Source organism: Vipera berus (assembly GCF_964194415.1).
Source record: "Vipera berus genome assembly, chromosome: Z".
Classification (NCBI taxonomy): domain Eukaryota; kingdom Metazoa; phylum Chordata; class Lepidosauria; order Squamata; family Viperidae; genus Vipera; species Vipera berus.
In genome coordinates this window covers 39,506,971-39,526,195 of record NC_138205.1, presented here as the reverse complement: position 1 = coordinate 39,526,195, position 19,225 = coordinate 39,506,971, and the positions used below count along the sequence as shown (strand labels likewise).

General features: G+C 42.5%; 1 protein-coding gene across 1 annotated transcript in view; it reads right to left on the bottom strand.

Annotated features, from left to right (window-relative positions):
• Positions 1-3,047: 3,047 nt before the first annotated feature.
• Positions 3,048-19,225, bottom strand: part of LOC308676971 (keratin, type I cytoskeletal 17-like) — a 43,699-nt gene continuing 27,521 nt past the window's right edge. The window contains exons 8-9 of the mRNA XM_081343046.1: positions 14,136-14,164; positions 3,048-3,236 (exon numbers count right to left, since the gene is read on the bottom strand). Of these exons, the coding sequence (XP_081199172.1) occupies positions 3,118-3,236; positions 14,136-14,164 (148 nt within the window). The 3' untranslated portion in view covers positions 3,048-3,117. The remainder of the gene's footprint in view (positions 3,237-14,135; positions 14,165-19,225) is intronic.

Sequence of the window (19,225 nt, the reverse complement as noted above, 5' to 3'; positions counted from 1 at the left end):
TTCTAGGTTGCTTCTCTCCTTGACTAGTTTCCATCCGTTGCTTCTTGTCCTGCTTTCAGGTGCTTTGGAGAATAGCTTGACTCCCTCTTCTTTGTGGCAGCCCCTGAGATATTGGAACACTGCTATCCTGTCACCCCTCACCCTTCTCTTCATTAAACTACACATACCCAATTCCAGCAACCGTTCCCTATATGTTTTAGCCTCCAGTCCCCCAATCATCTTTGTTGCTCTTCTCTGTACTCTTTCTAGAGTCTCGACATCTTTTTTACATCGTGGTGACCAAAACTGGATGCAATATTCCAGGTGTGGCCTTACCAAGGCATTGTAAAGTGGTATTAGTACTTCACGTGATCTTGATTCTATCCCTCTGTTAATGCAGCCTAGCACTGTGTTGGCTTTTTTGGCAGCTGCAGCACACTGCTGGCTCATATTTAAGTGATTGTCCACTAGGACTCCGAGATCTCTCTCACAGTTACTACTATTGAGCAAGGTACCACCTATACTATACCTGTGCATTTCCTGCCTAAATGTAGAACCTTACTTTTTTCACCATTGAATTTCATTTTGTTGGATAGTGCCCAGTGTTCGAGTCTGTCCAGATCCTCCTGTATCTTAAGCCTATCTTCTGGAGTATTGGCTATTCCTGCCAGCTTGGTGTTGTCTGCAAATTTGATGAGTTCCCCATCTATCCCCTCATCCAAATCATTGATGAAGATGTTGAAGAGCTGCACAGACCTCTTCTAGATTTTCCTCTTGCCTTTCTGAGTTAACTCCTTGGTCTGTCATTGAGCAAGAATTGACTTTGTAGGGAAGCATATTATCATTTGATGTATATATAACATATGTTCTACCTTTATTTACCAATTATATAATATTTGTATGCAATCCACATGGCGAGGTTTGGGGAAACTTACAATAGAAAAAATATATTTTTAAAATCATAAGATTAAAACATTGCCTGGCCCGCACCGCCTCCGCTGCCCGCATTGCACAGCCCCGCCATATAGAGTGGGCTCTGCTGCTCCCACAGCACCAGCCGCGCCGGCTCCGGCCCCAGGGAGGGGTGCCTGCCGCCAACACCCTTCGCACCTGTGACTGCAGCAGCACCGCCCCCCACCCCCACCCCACCCCTCGCCTCCTGCGCCCGCCAAGATGAGAGTTCCCGCACCTTTTTTTTTAGAAAAAAAGCACTGGATATTAGCAAAACTTTGTCACTTTCACCCCAGCTCCCATTAAGTGTAGGAAGAAAATGGCACATGCAGCAGTGAATGACTGTAATCAGCAGTACATGGATGCACTCCACAGAATATACAACATTGTGTTAGAGTAAGCAAAGTCAAACTGCTCCTCTCCCAAAGTAACATTTATTTTATTTATTTATTTAGTTATATTTATATACCGCCCTATTCCCTGAGGACTCAGGGCGGTTTACAGGGAATTAAAAATCCAAAATACAAAAATTAAGAACCAAATTAAAAAATATTAAATTGACCCTGTAGTCAATTAAAAAGAACCCCAAATTAAAATTTCTCCTCAGTCTGGGCCCGAGAGCTCGAAGAGCCAGGTCTTCAGGCCCCAGCGGAATGATCGGAGGTCGGGGGCAGTTCTCAGTTCACAGCAGAAAGAACAACTGTACAAAACTCCCTGTTGGCAGAATCAACAACAGAAAATCTGCAATCCCTTATTTAGAACATTTTTCCCAGTTTAAAAAAAAACACTAGCAGCTTTTTTTTCCCCAGACAAAACAACACAATTGGTTTTTGAAGACAATTGTTTTAAACAATTTATTTTTAAAGAGAGAAATAAAAATAATCATACTGTACATCACCAACAGAAGAAAAAAACCCCAAACATTCTGTAGTGACTAAAATTAACTAAATATGACAAAATAGACAAAAAAACCCAAATAATTCAAAACAGATCTATATAATTGCTGTAAATAATATAAAATTAATCAAACATCATTAAATCTTGTCAATACAGAAATGTGTCCCGAGTCATCTCATTTTTAGGAGGCAGAGATTTCTCAAAAAGAAGCTTATATCCTGGAGCCTCTTCTTAAAATAAGGAGGGTAAATTACTTTCCAAATATGCAAAATCATCCTCTTTGCCATAGCTCATATTTGGTAAACCAAAGCTTTTCATGAAATAAAATATGTTTTAGTAATATAGTTCAGAATACCATGATGTTCTTAACTATCTTTTCCCATAATTGTAGTAACATAGATAGTAATCTGAAGACAAAACAAAGATATAAGTAGAAAGACCAAATCATTGATTTTCAAATTTCTTGTGACACCAACATAAAAATGTTAATCCCTTTTTAAGCATTTTTAATGTGTTCAATAAACAGGGAATAATATTTGATTATTTAATTTCATTTTTAAATCATATTTTCTATTTCTTAGTACCTGGATCCATTGAGTCTCCAAAACAGATATTCTTATGCTTCATGATTCAGATTATGCAGGTAGTCCTCGACTTACGATCACAACTGAGCCCAAAATTTATGTTGCTAAGTGAGACAGTTGTTTAGTTAATTTCTTGCCACATTTGTTAAGTGAATCACTGCAATTAATAACTTAGTAACACAGTTGTTAAGTGAATCTGGCTTCCTCTTGACCTCAGAAAGTCACAAAAGGTGATCAGGTGACCAGGACACTTCAACCATCATATATAAGTCAGTTGCCAAGGGTCTGATTTTTGATTATATGACCATGGTGATGCTGTAAAAGTCCTAAGTGTGAAAAACAATCAGTACACTTTTTTCAGCGCCATTGTAAGTTCAAATGGTCCCTGAATGTTAAATGTTGAGGACTAACCTGTACTAATACAAAACCAAAGAAGCCACTTTACGATGCATGGTGGTTTTTAGTGTGATCCAATATATGGTTAGCAAACCTATGCAACAGAATCCAAGGTAGGTGTGGAAATTAAAATGTAAAGATTTCAAACCCACTAATTCCGAAAGTCATAATCAACAGTTACCTAGGCAAAAAATGAAAGGCTCATTTATTTGCCAGCCAACAAAAAAAACCAACCCTCATACAGAGCTTCTATTCCCTTCCCCTCTTCTTCACCATCACCATCACCATCATCATTGTGCTGACAGAACTGCTACAGGGAAGGCCGCATCTTTTGAAGCTGGTGCTCCACCTCCTCCATGCGGGACGATACCACCTTGCCATCCACCAGTTCTTCAATGACAGTCTTCACCCGTCGGCTTACAGAAGGTTCTGCAAGGAGTGACACAAGACACTATGTCAGGGATGGAAAGAGAGAGAGAGAGCATGGAGTATCTAAGAGAGAATGGATAAATCACAAAGGACACCTTTCAGGATTGCTAATATATGCAACTGATATTTCAGCTAAACATATGATTTATTTATTTATATTTCACATTTTTGAACTACCTATATCCCTCACAGAGGTAGTCTTTTTTATACCTTTTATGTTTTCAACTTGAACCACTGGGATTTTTAAATGAATAATACTTATTAAGAATCACATTTTGTGCAGAGTCTGCTTTATACCGCTTCAGTCTTGTTAAACATAGTATATCGCATCTTTATTCTACTAGAAAAGGGCTTTTTAACCGGTGGTACACGTACCACCTGTGGTACATTGGCACCTGGCAGGTGGTACGTGACCATCCTAGAAGTGGTAGTGGGGGAAGGGAATGAGCTGAACCGGTGGCAGCACCACACAAGCCTGAGCGAAAGACAACTGGAGCTGCAGGGCTCAGCAGAAGCGCCAGGATCAGCTCCAAACTCCAGCTGATCGGCGCTTCTTCTGGGCTCAGTGGAAGCGCTCAGATTGGCGCAGTGTTTGGGGAGTTGAAGCTGTCGCCTTTCCCCCCCCAAGCCACCAGCCGAGCAAGACACCCGCCTGCCTGCACTCTTCCCCATCTGAGGTTTTCGTTGTCATGAGCATTTTTGTTGAGAATTTTTCACGGGAGTGGGCTGTTTGGTTTTTATTCCCCACCCCCGTCTTCTGGGTGGTTTGTCACTTCTGTCATGCTGGGTGGTTACCTACGAAGCACGATTTTTTTGGGGGGATCCCCACTCCAGTTGCTAAACTTGCTTAAACCCTCTTCCTCCTCCTTCTCATTGGAGCCTCCCTTTGTCTGCAACGGTGGGGCAGGAAGACCCCTGCCGGGCCGGGGATAATGGTGATCTGCCCTCTGCAAAGTGGGGGAAGGGTTACTATCCTCCCTGTCAATCAGGTTTGATTTCCTTTCTTTGCCCCCCCCTCCCTGCCTCCCCTGCTTGTAGCTGCCTCTGAGCCCCTCATTTTTGGGAGTTAGCATTGCCGGCATCTCTTTCTCCTGTGCCCCGCGTGCTGGGTAACTGTTGCCACCCAAGAGCTGTTTTAAAGTTAGGGAACCTTTGGTGGATAGCCATCTAGCACCCCAACACATACCCCATGCCCCCACTTCAATTGCAGAAGCCACACCACCCCCATCCAAAGCCCCTGCAATCACCTATCAGCTTCTTTGAGACAACCAGGAGAGAAAGGGATAGAACAGTGCAAAGATTAATGCCAGAGAAACAGGCACAAGTTTCCCATTAAAAGTGTGATAATTGGGTGTACAGATAGTCCTCAACTTACAACCACAATTGAGCCCAAGTGAGAAATTTGTTAAATGAGTTTTGTCCCATTTTATCACTTTTCTTGCCACATTTGTTAAGTGAATCACTGTAGTTGTTAAATTAGTAACGTGGTTGTTTAGTGAATCTGGCTTCCCCCATGGACTTTACTTGTCAGAAGGACACACAAGGGACACTGTGTGACACTGTGACCATCATAACTGACCATCAATTGCCAAGCATCCGAATGTAAATCACATGACCCTGGGGATGCTGCAACAGTCATAAGTATGAAAAATGGTTATAAGACACTTTTTTCAGTGCTGTTGTAACTTCAAACAGTCACTAAGCGAACTGTTGTAAGTCAAGGACTACCTGTACTTTATCACTTTTTCCCCCTTTTTTTTTGGTCATCAAGTTTTTGACACGTTGCTAGGCAACTGGTGGTACTCGGATATTGCCATATCCTAAAAGTGGTACAATGGGTGAAAAGGTTGAAAAGCCCTGTTCTAGAGAGCCTTAACCTTTCCTGGAACCAAATCAGTCCAAATATTCACCATCCACAGCCCCCATAATCATCCTATTGAATTTCCCCATTAGTAACTCTGTGCTGCCACCACGTGGCTGGGTGGAGAAATCTCAATGTGGGCAGTCAGACCCTCCTACCATATGATGTATTTCCTTTCCCCTCCCCTTTCTGGGATGGACTTCCTCCTCCCTCTTCCCTAGTGAGCCATGCTTCATTAGCAGAAAACATGGGGTCCCAATATGCAGACCCTGGGAGCATTATCATCTTCTAACCTTGGAGACACCTCGGGAATATCTTGGAAATGCTGTACAACGTCATCTGAATTGCAATAAAGGTATTTCTATATAAAAGGTGTTTCTACGAGTTTAAACTATCTGGAGAGACCTGTTAAAGTTAATTATATCTGCTTACACAGACCATAGAAGTCTTACAAGAGATTAATTAAAGCACAACACCGTCGTTCCAGAATAGTTAGAAGATGATTTTAAATTCCTCTTGTCTGCATGTTGCTCAACAAACAAAAGTTAGAAAATTTTTCTGCAATCAAGTTTAAAGTAATTGAATTCCTTCTCTCTGCATCCTTGCTCAGTCAAAAGACAAGTATTAATTTTACTGCCTGCAATCCATCGTGTATGCATGTTATCTGCAAAAGCTTAAGTGAAAAAAAATCAGTGATCAATTTAACTAGCTGCATTGTGTGTGTGTCGTCTACAAGTAAGAAGTCAAGGATAACAATTACTCTTACTGCCTGCATGTGTTTATCTCAATGAAGTTTAAAGTCCAGTTAGAAATGTGTTTTAATTTCTAAAATCTGCAATTTAAAGTTTGTAACATTTCTACAAGCAAGTTTAAACAGTCAGGAAATGCAATCTGAATTCCTTCTCTCTGCATCCCTCATGTGCATGTTGTTTCTGAGCAAGGCAGAGATAACAAAGGATTTGGAGATAACATCCTGTAAGCTTTGTTTGAAAAGGCTAGTAAACATCTCATTGCCTCTTTGCCAGTTATTGCCTGCAATTTAGAATCACTGTTTGCACCTTCAAGTTTGTCAAACGAAAGGAAAGTTTTAAGAAAGTTCCTGCCTGCCTTTTTCAAATAGTTTTTCTCTAAAAGTTTCAGAGATTTACCTTTGAAAAAGAACCCTGCTTCTCTGGCTAAGCTTAAGGACAGACAATAAAGTAATTTGTTGTCCTGGTAACCAGCTCTTGGTGGTTCACCCCACCTCAAGAATGCGAGCTGTGCGACAGCTTGTAAGCTTGGATGTTATACAGAGAGAGGCATTCATTGATAGCCATTGTCTTCAGAATTGAATTTTGCTCAAACAAAATTTTGCCAGTTGCAAATGAAACCTACGCAAGCATTTCTACAGAGATCATCCTGTGCTATTAGCCATTGGCTTTAAAGTTGAGCTCCAACAAAAATTTGCCAGCTAGCAATTTTTTTTTCTCCTTCCTCTCTCTTTTGCAAATAAAGATTGCTGACAAACAACAATAAAACAGCAATTAAGCAATTAGTTGCCTAGTAACAGGCAGGAGTCCTCGTGGCCAATCTAAAACGCTTAAATTGTCTGCAAATTCAAAACGCAGCTGAAAGCTTGTATACAGAGAGAGACTTTGATTCACACTTATAGCAAGCTATGCAAGCATTTTTATATGATAGGAAAATGATCTAAAATCCTAAAATAGGTGTTTTAAACCTCCAAAAAGGAGATCATTCAGCAAGCAAATCAATCCTACCCAGCCCACTAGCTTAAACAAAGAAACGAGGGAGCAATTAACCTCCATCAGTGACACAAAGTTACAGCCTACGGTTTAGCTCTTAACGCGGAGAGAGAGTTCCTCCAAGGGTTTCAAACCGGCTCACAACTTGTGGTCATAGGGAAGAAGAGTTGCTTCACTTAATGTTTCAACTTAAGCTAGGGAAGGTACCAGGCTTGCATCCAAACAGCGACCCTAGTGGTCAAGAGGTGAAGTTCATTGAAGTACTCACCTACACAAGCAGCATTCCAGTGGCTGCTCAGCAATTAAAAGGCTTGTCCTCAGGCACGTGTAGAGTGCCCCTAGTGGTCAAAGGGTGAACTTTCTTGAAGTCCCTAACCACGCAGAAGGTGCCCCTAGTGGCCAACAGGTGAACTTCCCTGAAGTCTCTGACCGCACAGAAGGCGCCCCCTAGTGGTCGAAGAGCAAAGTTCACCGAATTTAATCAGAAAATATCTAGAAAATTTCTGTATCTGTCTTAGCCATGGCGGAATGTCTCATTGATTTTGAAGAACCAGTTCAACCAAACAACCCTGAATTGCATCAAGAAGTTGGAAGACCCAAGCGCACAATAAACCTAACCCAGATACTCAGAGAAATTTATGAGACAATGAAAGATGAATTTTCCACTGATCTGTCAGAACGATGGGACAGAACGGCATACGCCATGAGAATTTTGCTCAGTGTTGATGGTAATCCTGCTGTATTAAGAGACTCTATAGATCGCTTATCTGCAGCTTATGAACGTTACCAGCGGCTATCTGCAAAATACACAATTTTCTTAAAGGACTCTAATGAAGATGATTCCTCAACAGAATTAATTAAAATTGAGGATCTGAACCAGCAAAGAGATCTCATGGTGCAAGAGGCCAAGAATAAGGCAAAAAACTGTATTGCTGACCTGCAAGAGACCAGATCTCATAGGTCCACATCAAGTAGACACACAGTACACCCTGCTAGATCCTCTCGTTCCAGGTCTTCAACGATATATCACAAGCTACTAGAGGCACGTGCACACCTAGAAGCAAAGAAAGTACAAGCTTCCTTTGCCAAACACGAAGCAGAGTTGGAAGCACAGGAAAAAGCCCGTCAAGCAGAGATGGAAGCCCAGAGAAAAATCCGCCAAGCAGAGGAAGAAGCCCAAATGAAAATTCTGCAAATAGAAAAGGAACGAGTGGCGGCTCTAGCAAAGCTGAAGATCTATGAACAAGCAGCGAAGAAAAACACCGATGCGGAGTGCTCCATCCCAATAGAAGTGAAGGCTCCAATGGAGCGCACCAGTCAATATGTGTTAAAGCAAAATGTTTGCAAAGATGCAGAGCCATCTTCCACACTGCTTACAAACATCACAGTCACCCCAGAACTGCAAGGGCCTGCACTCCTTCAACACCGCAGCCCAAGTGCATCTTCTGCACTTCCTACAAAAATCATAGACATCCCAGAACTGCAAAGGCCTGCACTCCTTCAACACCGCAGCCCAAGTGCATCTTCTGCACTTCCCACAAACATCATAGAGACCACAGAACTGCCAGGGCCTACACCACTTCTTCTTCAAAATGCCACAGGTGGGTCAGCTATGCTTCCTCCAAACAGCACAGAAGCTCCGCGCCTGACAGAGCCTACACCTCTCCTCCAAAACAACACAGGTGCGTCAGCTGTGCTTCCCACAACCACCGTAGAAGTCCTGAGCCTGCAAGAGCCTACACCTCTTCAACCAAACAACACAGATGTGTCAGCTATGCTCCCTCCAAACAGCACAGAAGCTCCGCGCCTGACAGAGCCTACACCTCTCCTCCAAAACAACACAGGTGCGTCAGCTGTGGTTCCCACAAACACCGCAGAGGTTCCGCGCCTGCAAGAGCCTACACCTCTTCAACCAAACAACACAGGTGCGTCAGCTGTGCTCCCTCCAAACAGCACAGAAGCTCCGCGCCTGACAGAGCCTACACCTCTTCTTCAAAACAACACAGGTGCGTCAGCTGTGCTTCCCACAAACAGCACAGAAGCTCCGCGCCTGACAGAGACAACCCCTCTTCAACAAAGCAACACGGGTGCGTCAGCTGTGCTCCCGCCAAACAGCACAGAAGCCCCGCGCCTGACAGAGCCTACACCTCTTCTTCAAAGCAACACAGGTGCGTCAACCGTGCTTCCCACAAAGAGCACAGAAGTCCCGCACCTGCAAGGGCCTACACCTCTTCAACAAAGCAGCACAGGTGCATCAACCGTGCTTCCTACAGACAGCACAGAAGCCCCAAGCCTGCCAAGGCCAGCACCTCTTCAACACCCAGACACAGGTGCGCCAACACCTCAAATTGCATTACCTCTTGCCAATGACAACGTAACTTCCAGCAATGATCAACGGTTGAATCAACAACCAGCACAAATTTTAGAGATCACACCACAGCTAAATGCTCCTGCAACATCATTCTATCCTGGTGTACCTGATCCTTATTCACCAGAGAACTCTCACACCCAAGAGGTCCCACAAGTTTCTTCAGCATCAAAGAGTGAGAGACCAGACCTCCCTGAGTACGCCAAACACGCGACTCGTCGAGAGCTCACTGCCAATAGCCTCTCAAAGTTTAATGACCATCCAGAAGACTTCAGATCCTGGAAAACAATCTTCAAAGCGGTTGTTGGTGATCTCAACCTTACCGCCAGAAAGGAAGTCGACCTACTCTTTTCCTTTCCCCTATTCTCATATTTTTGCAGGTTTATAAGTCATCACGCCTGGACGAACAATGAACCCAGCTTCGACTTCGCTGAATCCAGTGTGCCTGCTCCATTACCATCACCAAGGTATGATAACACAGCAGCTCAACACAGAGACTCACGTGGAGCTGTGTCTACAAGAAAGATGGACATCTCACTTCCTGTATCATCTCCACCTCTATGGAGTGATTCAGGTGGTAGCATTTCACCTCCTGTACCATCCTCTCCTCTTTGGAGTGATTCAGGCGGTGGCAACTCACATCCTGTACCACCTCCTCCTAAATGGAGCAATTCAGGTGGTGGGGACGAATACGCTACAGGTGCTGTGCTTCATATGGCCATTTTGCTAAACGTTGAAAAGCCTTTGACAAGTGCACAGAATGCGATAGCGACAAACACGATACAGCTACGCATCCTGATTCACTTCCAGGCAATCCACAGCAACCACCTGTATCCAATCCTGCTTCAAGTTATGGCAGGGAGCAGCATGGCGGGGAGCAGCATGGCGGGGAGCATCAAAGTCATGCTCCAGTCACCAACGTTTCATCTTCACCCAATCTCCAAGCTAGAGACCTTGTTCTGTTTAAGGACCAACGAGCTCAAGAATCGAAAGGCACTAAAACCTCCATATCAAGGCGTGTCCCTGAACGACGCCCTTCTCACTGGTCCAAACTTAACCAACAACCTCGTAGGTGTACTCATGAGGTTCAGAAAAGAACCCGTCGCCATAACAGCTGACATTGAGCAAATGTTTCATTGTTTTAAAGTAAGAGAAGACCATAGGAACTTCTTAAGGTTTCTGTGGCACCGTGACAACAACATGGACAATGACATCACCGAATATCGCATGAAAGTACATGTCTTTGGAAACAGTCCCTCACCTGCTGTTGCAACATATGGTCTACGAAGGACCGCTCTAGAAGGTGAGAAAGACTATGGTGCAGATGCTCGACATTTTGTCGAAAGGGACTTCTATGTGGACGATGGACTCAAATCCTTACCCACAGACGAAGAAGCCATAGACCTACTCCAAAGGACACAAAGTATGCTTTCTGAAGCTAACCTTAGACTCCACAAATTTGCCTCAAACAGTGCTGCAGTTATGAAAGCCTTCCAGCCCAGTGATTATGCCAAAGGATTTAAGGACCTTAACTTGGGAGTGGACATGCCCTCCGAACAGAGAAGTCTGGGTCTACGATGGAACTTATCTAACGACACCTTTGGCTTTCATGTCAGCTCTATCGATAAACCATTCACCAAACGTGGTGTTTTATCAGTAGTGAATAGCCTATATGATCCACTTGGTTTCGTAGCTCCCATCACCATACAAGGTAAATCCTTACTACGACAGCTCTCAGAGTTCACTAAAGACTGGGACACACCATTACCAAGAGACAAGCTCCCAAAATGGGAGTCCTGGAAACAATCTCTACATGCCTTAGATGGAATCGACATACCACGCTGCTACACTCCAGCCTCCCTTACAGCAAGCCAGACCAGGGAAATTCACATTTTCTCAGACGCATCCACTGAGGCCATAGCAGCTGTTGCCTATCTCAAGGTTAAAGACTCTATAAATCGGACCCACATTGGGTTCTTGTTTGGCAAAGCCAAGTTGGCACCTAAGCCTGAGCACACAATCCCTAGACTTGAACTTTGTGGGGCCGTATTGGCTGTTGAAATTGTAGACTTTATATTGCGTGAGCTGGACATTCACACACATGACATTAAATTTTATACAGACAGCAAGGTCGTCTTAGGCTACATACACAACCAGACAAAACGCTTTTATGTTTACGTCAGCAATCGTGTAGAACGGATCACAAAATCCTCTAAGCCTGAACAATGGCATTACATTCCATCAGAACTTAATCCTGCAGATCACGCTACAAGACCACTATCGGCAAGTGCTTTTACAAGTTCCTCTTGGCTAACAAGTCCTAAGTTCCTGCTTGATCATACAGAAGAAAGCACAGTCGAATCCTTCGATCTTCAAGATCCGGACAATGATCCGGAGATTCGTTCTGAAATCAAGACTCTTCTTACCAGATTTGAACAAAGAACCATCATGGACTGTCAACGCTTTGAACGGTTCTCCGAGTGGAAAAAGCTCGTACGCATCATCGCAAGGTTAGTCCACATCGCACGATGTTATCGCACCAAGTCCGATGACATTGAATGTCAAGGCTGGCACTTGTGTAAAAACCCTCTATCAGCAAAAGACATCGCTAGCAGTGAGCTGCTCATCATATGCTGTGTACAACAGAATGTCTTTAGCGCAGAATTCAAATGCATCCAGGACAAACAGAACATTCCAAAAAACAGTCCAATCGCCAACCTGAACCCATTCATAGACATTCACAGCATGCTAAGGGTTGGCGCCCATGGGACTTATCGAGAAGGCCATTCTCAGCGACGATGGGAAGGTACGTAAAGCGGAAGTAAGGGTCGCAAAGCAAGGCACTGGAAATGCTGTACAACGTCATCTGAATTGCAATAAAGGTATTTCTATATAAAAGGTGTTTCTACGAGTTTAAACTATCTGGAGAGACCTGTTAAAGTTAATTATATCTGCTTACACAGAGCATAGAAGTCTTACAAGAGATTAATTAAAGCACAACACCGTCGTTCCAGAATAAACTCAGTATTCTCAGCCCAGTTGAAAAGAGATACCAGCCTCTTTCCCAAAGAATCTCTATATGTGTACCTGCTGCTGAGCCCCAACTTTTTCCATACAGCTGTCAATCCAAATTTTTGATAGCCTGCAGCAGGATGCAAAAACTATATTGTACAGGTAACAGGTGATAGGCATTACCAGCTATCCATTTGCTGGACATGACTAGAGTTACCTACGCAGATCTCTGTTATAGCCATCCACTGAAGGTCTTTTGAGAATCAATCCACTGTGACTTATTCATGTTCAAACAGTCTTTAGAAGAAATTTTCTCTAGTTCAAACTGTAAAGAATCCCTTATTATTTTATTGAATGACCCACTTCCTCAACATATAATCTGTATCAAAGGTAGATACAAATCTTTTGATATATCCCTTGGGAAATTTGCAATGATTTCTGACTTTTTTATTTAAACACATCATCTTCTTTAATAAGAATAATAATCTCTTCTCATCTAAATTAAGGAAAAAAGGAATTTTAGCGCAGGGTTAATAATTGACAGACTTCAAATAAAAAAATTGTAGAGAGTGGTTGTAGTGCTCCAATAAATTTTGTCATCAAAATTTATTCTATATCCATGTTTTTTGCACCCAGTTCTCCTAATTAAAAAAAAAATCCTACAAATTGAAATCTGTTATCTTTATGAGGATCTAGTAAAAACAAATGGCCAAGATCCTTCCGTGTTATAATGGTTCTATGATAGTCAAAGACAATATGATAATGATAGAAACTATATTCCACAGTTAAAATTATCACATTATAATGTCTTTGAAGACTGACACAGCCTGGGATGCTTTATTTATGTCCCCTACTGATTTTTTTCCCAGTGGTTTGAAGAACATGTTTGATTATTCCACATATAGCATACATACTATACATTCATTTAGTATATTCCAATTTAACTTCCTTTCAGAGATGGAGCCTGCCCTGCACACCATTGAGGATGGAATACTGATCCATACAACATATGTTAACATTGCAGTTCATCAAACAAATACCGTATTTATCAAACAATTTGCTATAATAGCAATAGCACTTAGATTTATATACTGCTTCACAGTGTGGTTTACAATCCTCTCTAAACAGTTTACAGAATCAACATATTGCCCACAACAATCTGAGTCCTCATTTTACCGACCTCACAAGGATGAAAGGCTGAGACAACCTTGAGCCGGTGAGAATCGAACTGCTGGCAGTCAGCAGAATTAGCCTGCAATACTGCATTCTAACCACTGCGCCACCACAGCTAATAATCAGCATCACTAGCAAATAATCATGGGAAATGGAATTTTGTGTCAATGCTGAGGTCTTTATTCTTTCTTTAGGAGACATGATAATTAAGTTAAACTCAAACTAATTTAAATTTAGAATGTAAGTATACTCATTAATCTGCAGGATCTGCTAAAGATGAGTTGAGCATAACAACGTCCAGTAAAAATCATTGTAATTTTTACAGTGTGTGATTTAAAAACAATGCTGAATAAAAGTGTTAAACTTGAAGTCCAACACATCTGGAGGACAGCAAGTTAAGGAATGCTGGAATAAAATCTGAGAAATGCAGATGTGGAAACTGAAAGTATAAATTGAACCACTGATCATGCTAACTGGGTTTGATGGCAACTTAAGTACAACTTTGGAAGACTATAGGTTTCCTGCCTATGGTTAAGGGAAGGTAAACAGGGATATCCAAACCATTGCAAGACCCATTCAACTCTAGAAAAGATTCGGAGAATAAATGAAATTTTCTTGTTAACAGTTTTCTTGTTATAGGCCTCCATAAGAGTCTCTGTCTAAAATTGCTGCAAAATTATGAACTGATTTTCATTTTGCAGATTCCCTAAAAAGCAGCCTGAATATCAAATTATTTAGCATACCTGGAGTAGTCAGTGGTTCAGATTCAGACCTAAAAAAAAAACAAGAACACCAGGTCTGTGAGCAAGATTCATGATTTTCCAAATTGCCTAATACAGAGTTCATGTGTAATATTCAATTCCTACTTGAATCCCGATCCATAGCACAAAGAAATAGCTCATCCTGGCTTAGTATTTTGGGAGTTTCAATACAAATGAAAGGTTGGAAAAAGTTTGAAAAGGTTGCTTTACATTCACATTACAATCAATTAGTCTCTTCACACGATGCCTCTAGTAAACCTTTTTTTTTTTTTGCTTTATGCCCTAGTGCAGGGGTCCCCAACCTATGGGCCATGGCCCAGGATTGGGCTGCAGGCTCTTGGCCAGCAAGCCATGGAAATAGCTGGCCAGTGCACGCACACACAGTGCGCGCACACACACTTATGCTAGCGCCTGCGGCCCTGTTTGCGTATGCACATGGGCACGAATGGGGACGCTAGCACAGGGTGGGTATCCGCTAGCCTGGTTGGGTTGTGTGCCAGTTTGCACATGTGCAAGTGAGGCTGCTAGCCACCGTGGGGGGTGCATGGCCATTTCCACATGTACATGGTGCCAGCACGTGCCACATGCGTGAATGGGGCCACTAGTGCCGCACCAGTGTGCATAGCCCAGTGTGCGCCTGTGTGCACACACACACACCAATTTTGAAGCTGCTCTCCTTCCCTCCAGTCCACGAGCCCAGAAAGGTTGGAGATCTCTGCGTTAGTGTATGTAGAAAACACTAATTTCTTTCATTGCAAGATTTTTTTTGCTAATGAACTCAATATGCACCAATGTGCTTACAGAGCAATTGTCACTTATTTTCATGGATAAGATAGTACTGATTTGCACAGTATTTTCTTTATTAGCAAAAATGTACACTTGAATGTAAAACAAGATCAGGAATGTATGTATCTAAATCAAGGAACGGTTCTATAGTCCTACATCAGATTCCAAAGACATACCATGCAGCATCTCATAAGAGTGTTAGCCATATATGTGCTGCACAGTAAAGGCACATCTTCCTTCCCCTGTTCTTACCACTTTCTACAGAGGGATGATTGAGAGCATCCTGTCATACAGCATTACAGTCTGGTTTGGAAGCATCACTGCTTCAGACAGGAAGGCAGTGCAGAGAGTGTTGCTTGAGCAGCGTCCACAAGATTGTCTGGGACACTACACATCCTCTTCACAATCTGTTTCCTTGTTACCTTCTGGGAAGAGGATTTGGGGTATCCAAGGCAGAACATCCAGATTTAGTCAGTTTTGTTCCATACAGTATTAACTTTGTAAACTCTAAACTTCCTCTTTCCACAGTGTATTCAAGATGGACCCTGTTATGTACTGGGCTTTTGTGTTACACCATGTGGGTTGCTGGAGCAGCTAACGGCTCTCCAGCAACCCAGACTAACTGTCTCCTGTCCTGCAATTGGCTAGCCCCAGGCGGCAATGGGTGGTTCAAACCTATTGGCCGCCGCCTAGGGGCTAGACTATATATTGCGGCTGGTTGCAGCCCTTGCCCCAGTACAGTTTCCAGCAAGAAATAAAAGTATGAGTTTTCCTGTACTCAGCCTCGTGTCGTCATTCCTGCACCCAAGAACCCACTATTTAACAGACCCTATATACTATTTTTATGTAAGGGTGTAGGTTTATACATGCCCCGAAAGTAAGTCCTACCTCAAAAATAAGCCCTAGCTTGATTTGGGGGGCTGGGCCTAAAAATCAAGCTGGAGTGGTGGTGGTGGGTGGAGCTGCCCCACATGCCCTGCACCCACTTACCTTGCAGCCAGGCCTCACCTCTCCTCTCTGCGGCATCCCCAGACCTGTATTTCGCAGTCAGAGCCCTTACTAGAAAGCCACTGCAGTCAAGAACTGAGCTATGGATTCAATCCATAGCTCGGTTCTCAGCTGCGTTGGCCTTCAAGAAAGGCCTTTGACTACGAAATGTAGTCAGAGCTCCATTCTCAGCTGCAGAATGAAGCTGCTCCTTCAGCCACAGAAGAAGTGGGCTCACTGGACCAGAGGTGAGTGAAAAAGACATACATATACCTCAAAAATGAGACCTGGTGCCTCTTTTGGAGGCAAAAATAAAATTAGACCAGGTCTTATTTTTGGGAAAACATGGTATTTTGTATATAGCATATTTAAATGTGTGTTATGTACTGTATATGTACACTTTTGAGATCAAGGAGCAAAATTTCATTTTTAATGTATGCCAATGTACCCACAGTAAAAAAGGACAATAAAGGTTATCTGTTCTATTCTCTATGTTTAAGCAGACATATGAGAGAGCAGGCTGTCCAGAAAATGGGTGGTACCTATGCTGCTTTCATCTCTTCTCTTTAAGCCCTCTCACCAGCAGCAGCAAGTTGTCTATAAAAGCTTTGCTGTGAAACAACTGAAGATATATGTGAGGGAGAGAAGAAGATGTCTTTGTGTGTGGAAGTAAAGCAACTTAAAGTAGTTGGAAAGGAATGTTCTTCTCTAGCAGCATGCACAAAGAGGAATAGCAGGAATAGCAATAGCAGCAGGAAGAGTAGCAGTGGGAAGGAGTGGAGATAGTGAGTAGTGAGTAATAGTATGTGAGAGCTTATATGTATTGTCTAGGGACGTGTGTTGTTGCCTATTCTGTTGGAGTCTTGAGCCAACCAAATTGGATATAAATTAAAAAAATTCATCACAGGGGTGATAAAAGTGGGATATCCAAAACAAGATGAGATATCCAACATAAGATGGCATCCACATGGGTGGAATTGGCTCAAACTCAAGGAGTTCATTAAGTACTCTTTGTCAAAAGAAAACAAACCATAGCTACAAATGGAAGAAAGTTTGGCCCTTGCAGACTTCAGACTTTGCAGATAATAATTAACATCCTGACTTCAGAAACCATACTTGCCACTAGAGTCTACACCAAACAGGGATGGAAAAAGTAGACCAGCAAGACACTGTCTCCCTTAGACACAGAAGAAGCTACGTACTGCTTTGGTAGAGACAGGTATCTACTTCATGCCTGCAATTAAGCAAAGAAGACAGACCAGCCAGAAAAGGGGCTAGGCTCAGATATTTGAAGCAAACGAATGAGGAAAAGTTTCTGTTAATTAAAAAAGAGAAAGAAGAGCAGCTTTGGGGGGAGAAAAAGGAAAGGTAGGCAAAAATGGGAAGAGTGAGAGGCAAGAAAAGAGTTTAGGGATCTGATAAAGGAATCCAATCACTAGAAGGGGCATAGTCACATCTAGGGTTTTCAGAACATGTTGAGAGGGAAGGTAGTCCCAAAGATATAAAAATCCCTAACTTAACAGAGGAAGAAGATATAGAAGCCTATTTTATTGTATTTTACTATATTTGAAAGATTGCTACCTCTTGCAAATGGGAATGAAACTTGGGAGTGACCTGAGAGTGAACAGGTGGCCAGATGAATAACAGGAAATGCTGTAAAGGCCTATAATTTATTTTATTTTATTTTATTTATTTGATTTATATACCGCCCTTCTCCCGAAGGACTCAGGGCGGTGTACAGGGCAATAAAATAAGAATACAGGATACAAGATTTAAAGTTAAATGATTGTGCCCAATGTAGTAGGTTAGTTAAAATAATGTTAAAACCCCAAACACATCAGGCCAGGCCGGCTTGTTCGAATAGATAAGTTTTTAGATCACGCCGGAAGGAGCGAAGGTCGGGGGCCATCCGGAGTTCAGCCGGTAAGCGGTTCCAAAGGATTGGTGCACCCACCGAGAATGCTCTCCCCCTGGTCTTCCAGCTAGGAAAGCAATGGATTATTATCATATTAAAGAAGTAATTCTTATACAGGTACAATATATCTCCTTATAGGCAGAGTTTTAAGAGCTACACATATGACAAACCTGAAGGGTTTGTGAATTGTGAACAAGATTGGAAGAAAATGTTTGAGGCCAAATAAAAGGAGCATAGAAAAAAATGGTAAAAGAAGTAATTTTAGAACAGTTTCTACGTGTACAAAGTCCATATTGTCTCGCATTTTATTTTATTTTACATTTATTTATTTGTTTGTTTATTTAATTAATTTGATTGATTGATTGATATCCTGCCTTTTTCAAAGAGGCTTGCATTGTACATAACATTTCCCCTCCCAGCTTTTCCCACAAAAATAGTAGCTGGACTGAACAATAGGATGGTTCAAAACTACTCACTGGGTTTCCATGGCTGAGAGGTGATCTTGAAGCTGGGTTTTCCCAATCCTAGTTCAGCCAAATAACCACATTGTCTAGCATTCTAATCTTACAGTGGCCAACCAGATTTCATGGTGAAGCTCACAAAAACATGGCTACCATAGTTTCCAATTTAATTTCTCCAGCCACTGATATGCTGGGGACTATACTTGAGATAGCCTGTAATTATCAGGACTAGTAGCCATCGATGCCTTCTTTTCCAGGAATTTATGTAATTCCCCTTTGAAGTAATTCATAGCTATTATCAAGCTCCGTTGCCTTCTCAATTGCTTGATCTTTTAAAAAAATCTAAAAAGTCTCTCAAACGTATAACTCTTCTTCATAGGGCAGGGGTGTCAAACTCAATTTCATTGAGGGCCGCATCAGCATTGCGGTTGCCCTCAAGGGGCCGGGTGGATATGGCCAGGGTGGGCGCGGCCTACTGGTTGGGCATGGCTAGAGTGCGTGTGGCCTATTGGGTGGGCATGGCCAGTTCTACATCGTTCGCATCAAGGGTGCCTATGGGGGCCTAGGCAGCAGTGGGACAGAACTGAGGGTCTCTGGCAGAAGGAGGGTCTCTGGGCCAGGGCCAAGGCAGTGGGGGCCGTTCCCTCACTGTTTCCAGGATGGCTTCACAGGCCACATGAAACCACTTCGCGGGCCACATCCGGCTCCTGGGCCTTGTGTTTGACATGTCTGTCATAGGGGCTTGATCCAGCCTATAACTATTTTAGAAGCCTTGTTTACATATTTGTCATTTAAGTATGTATTTATTAAAACATTTGATAAGTAGTCATCCACCTAGATTCTAAGGATGGTTTATAAAATAGAAAAATAATGCAACAATTTATATACTATTTTAAAAACTTGCATAAAAATATGTTCCATCA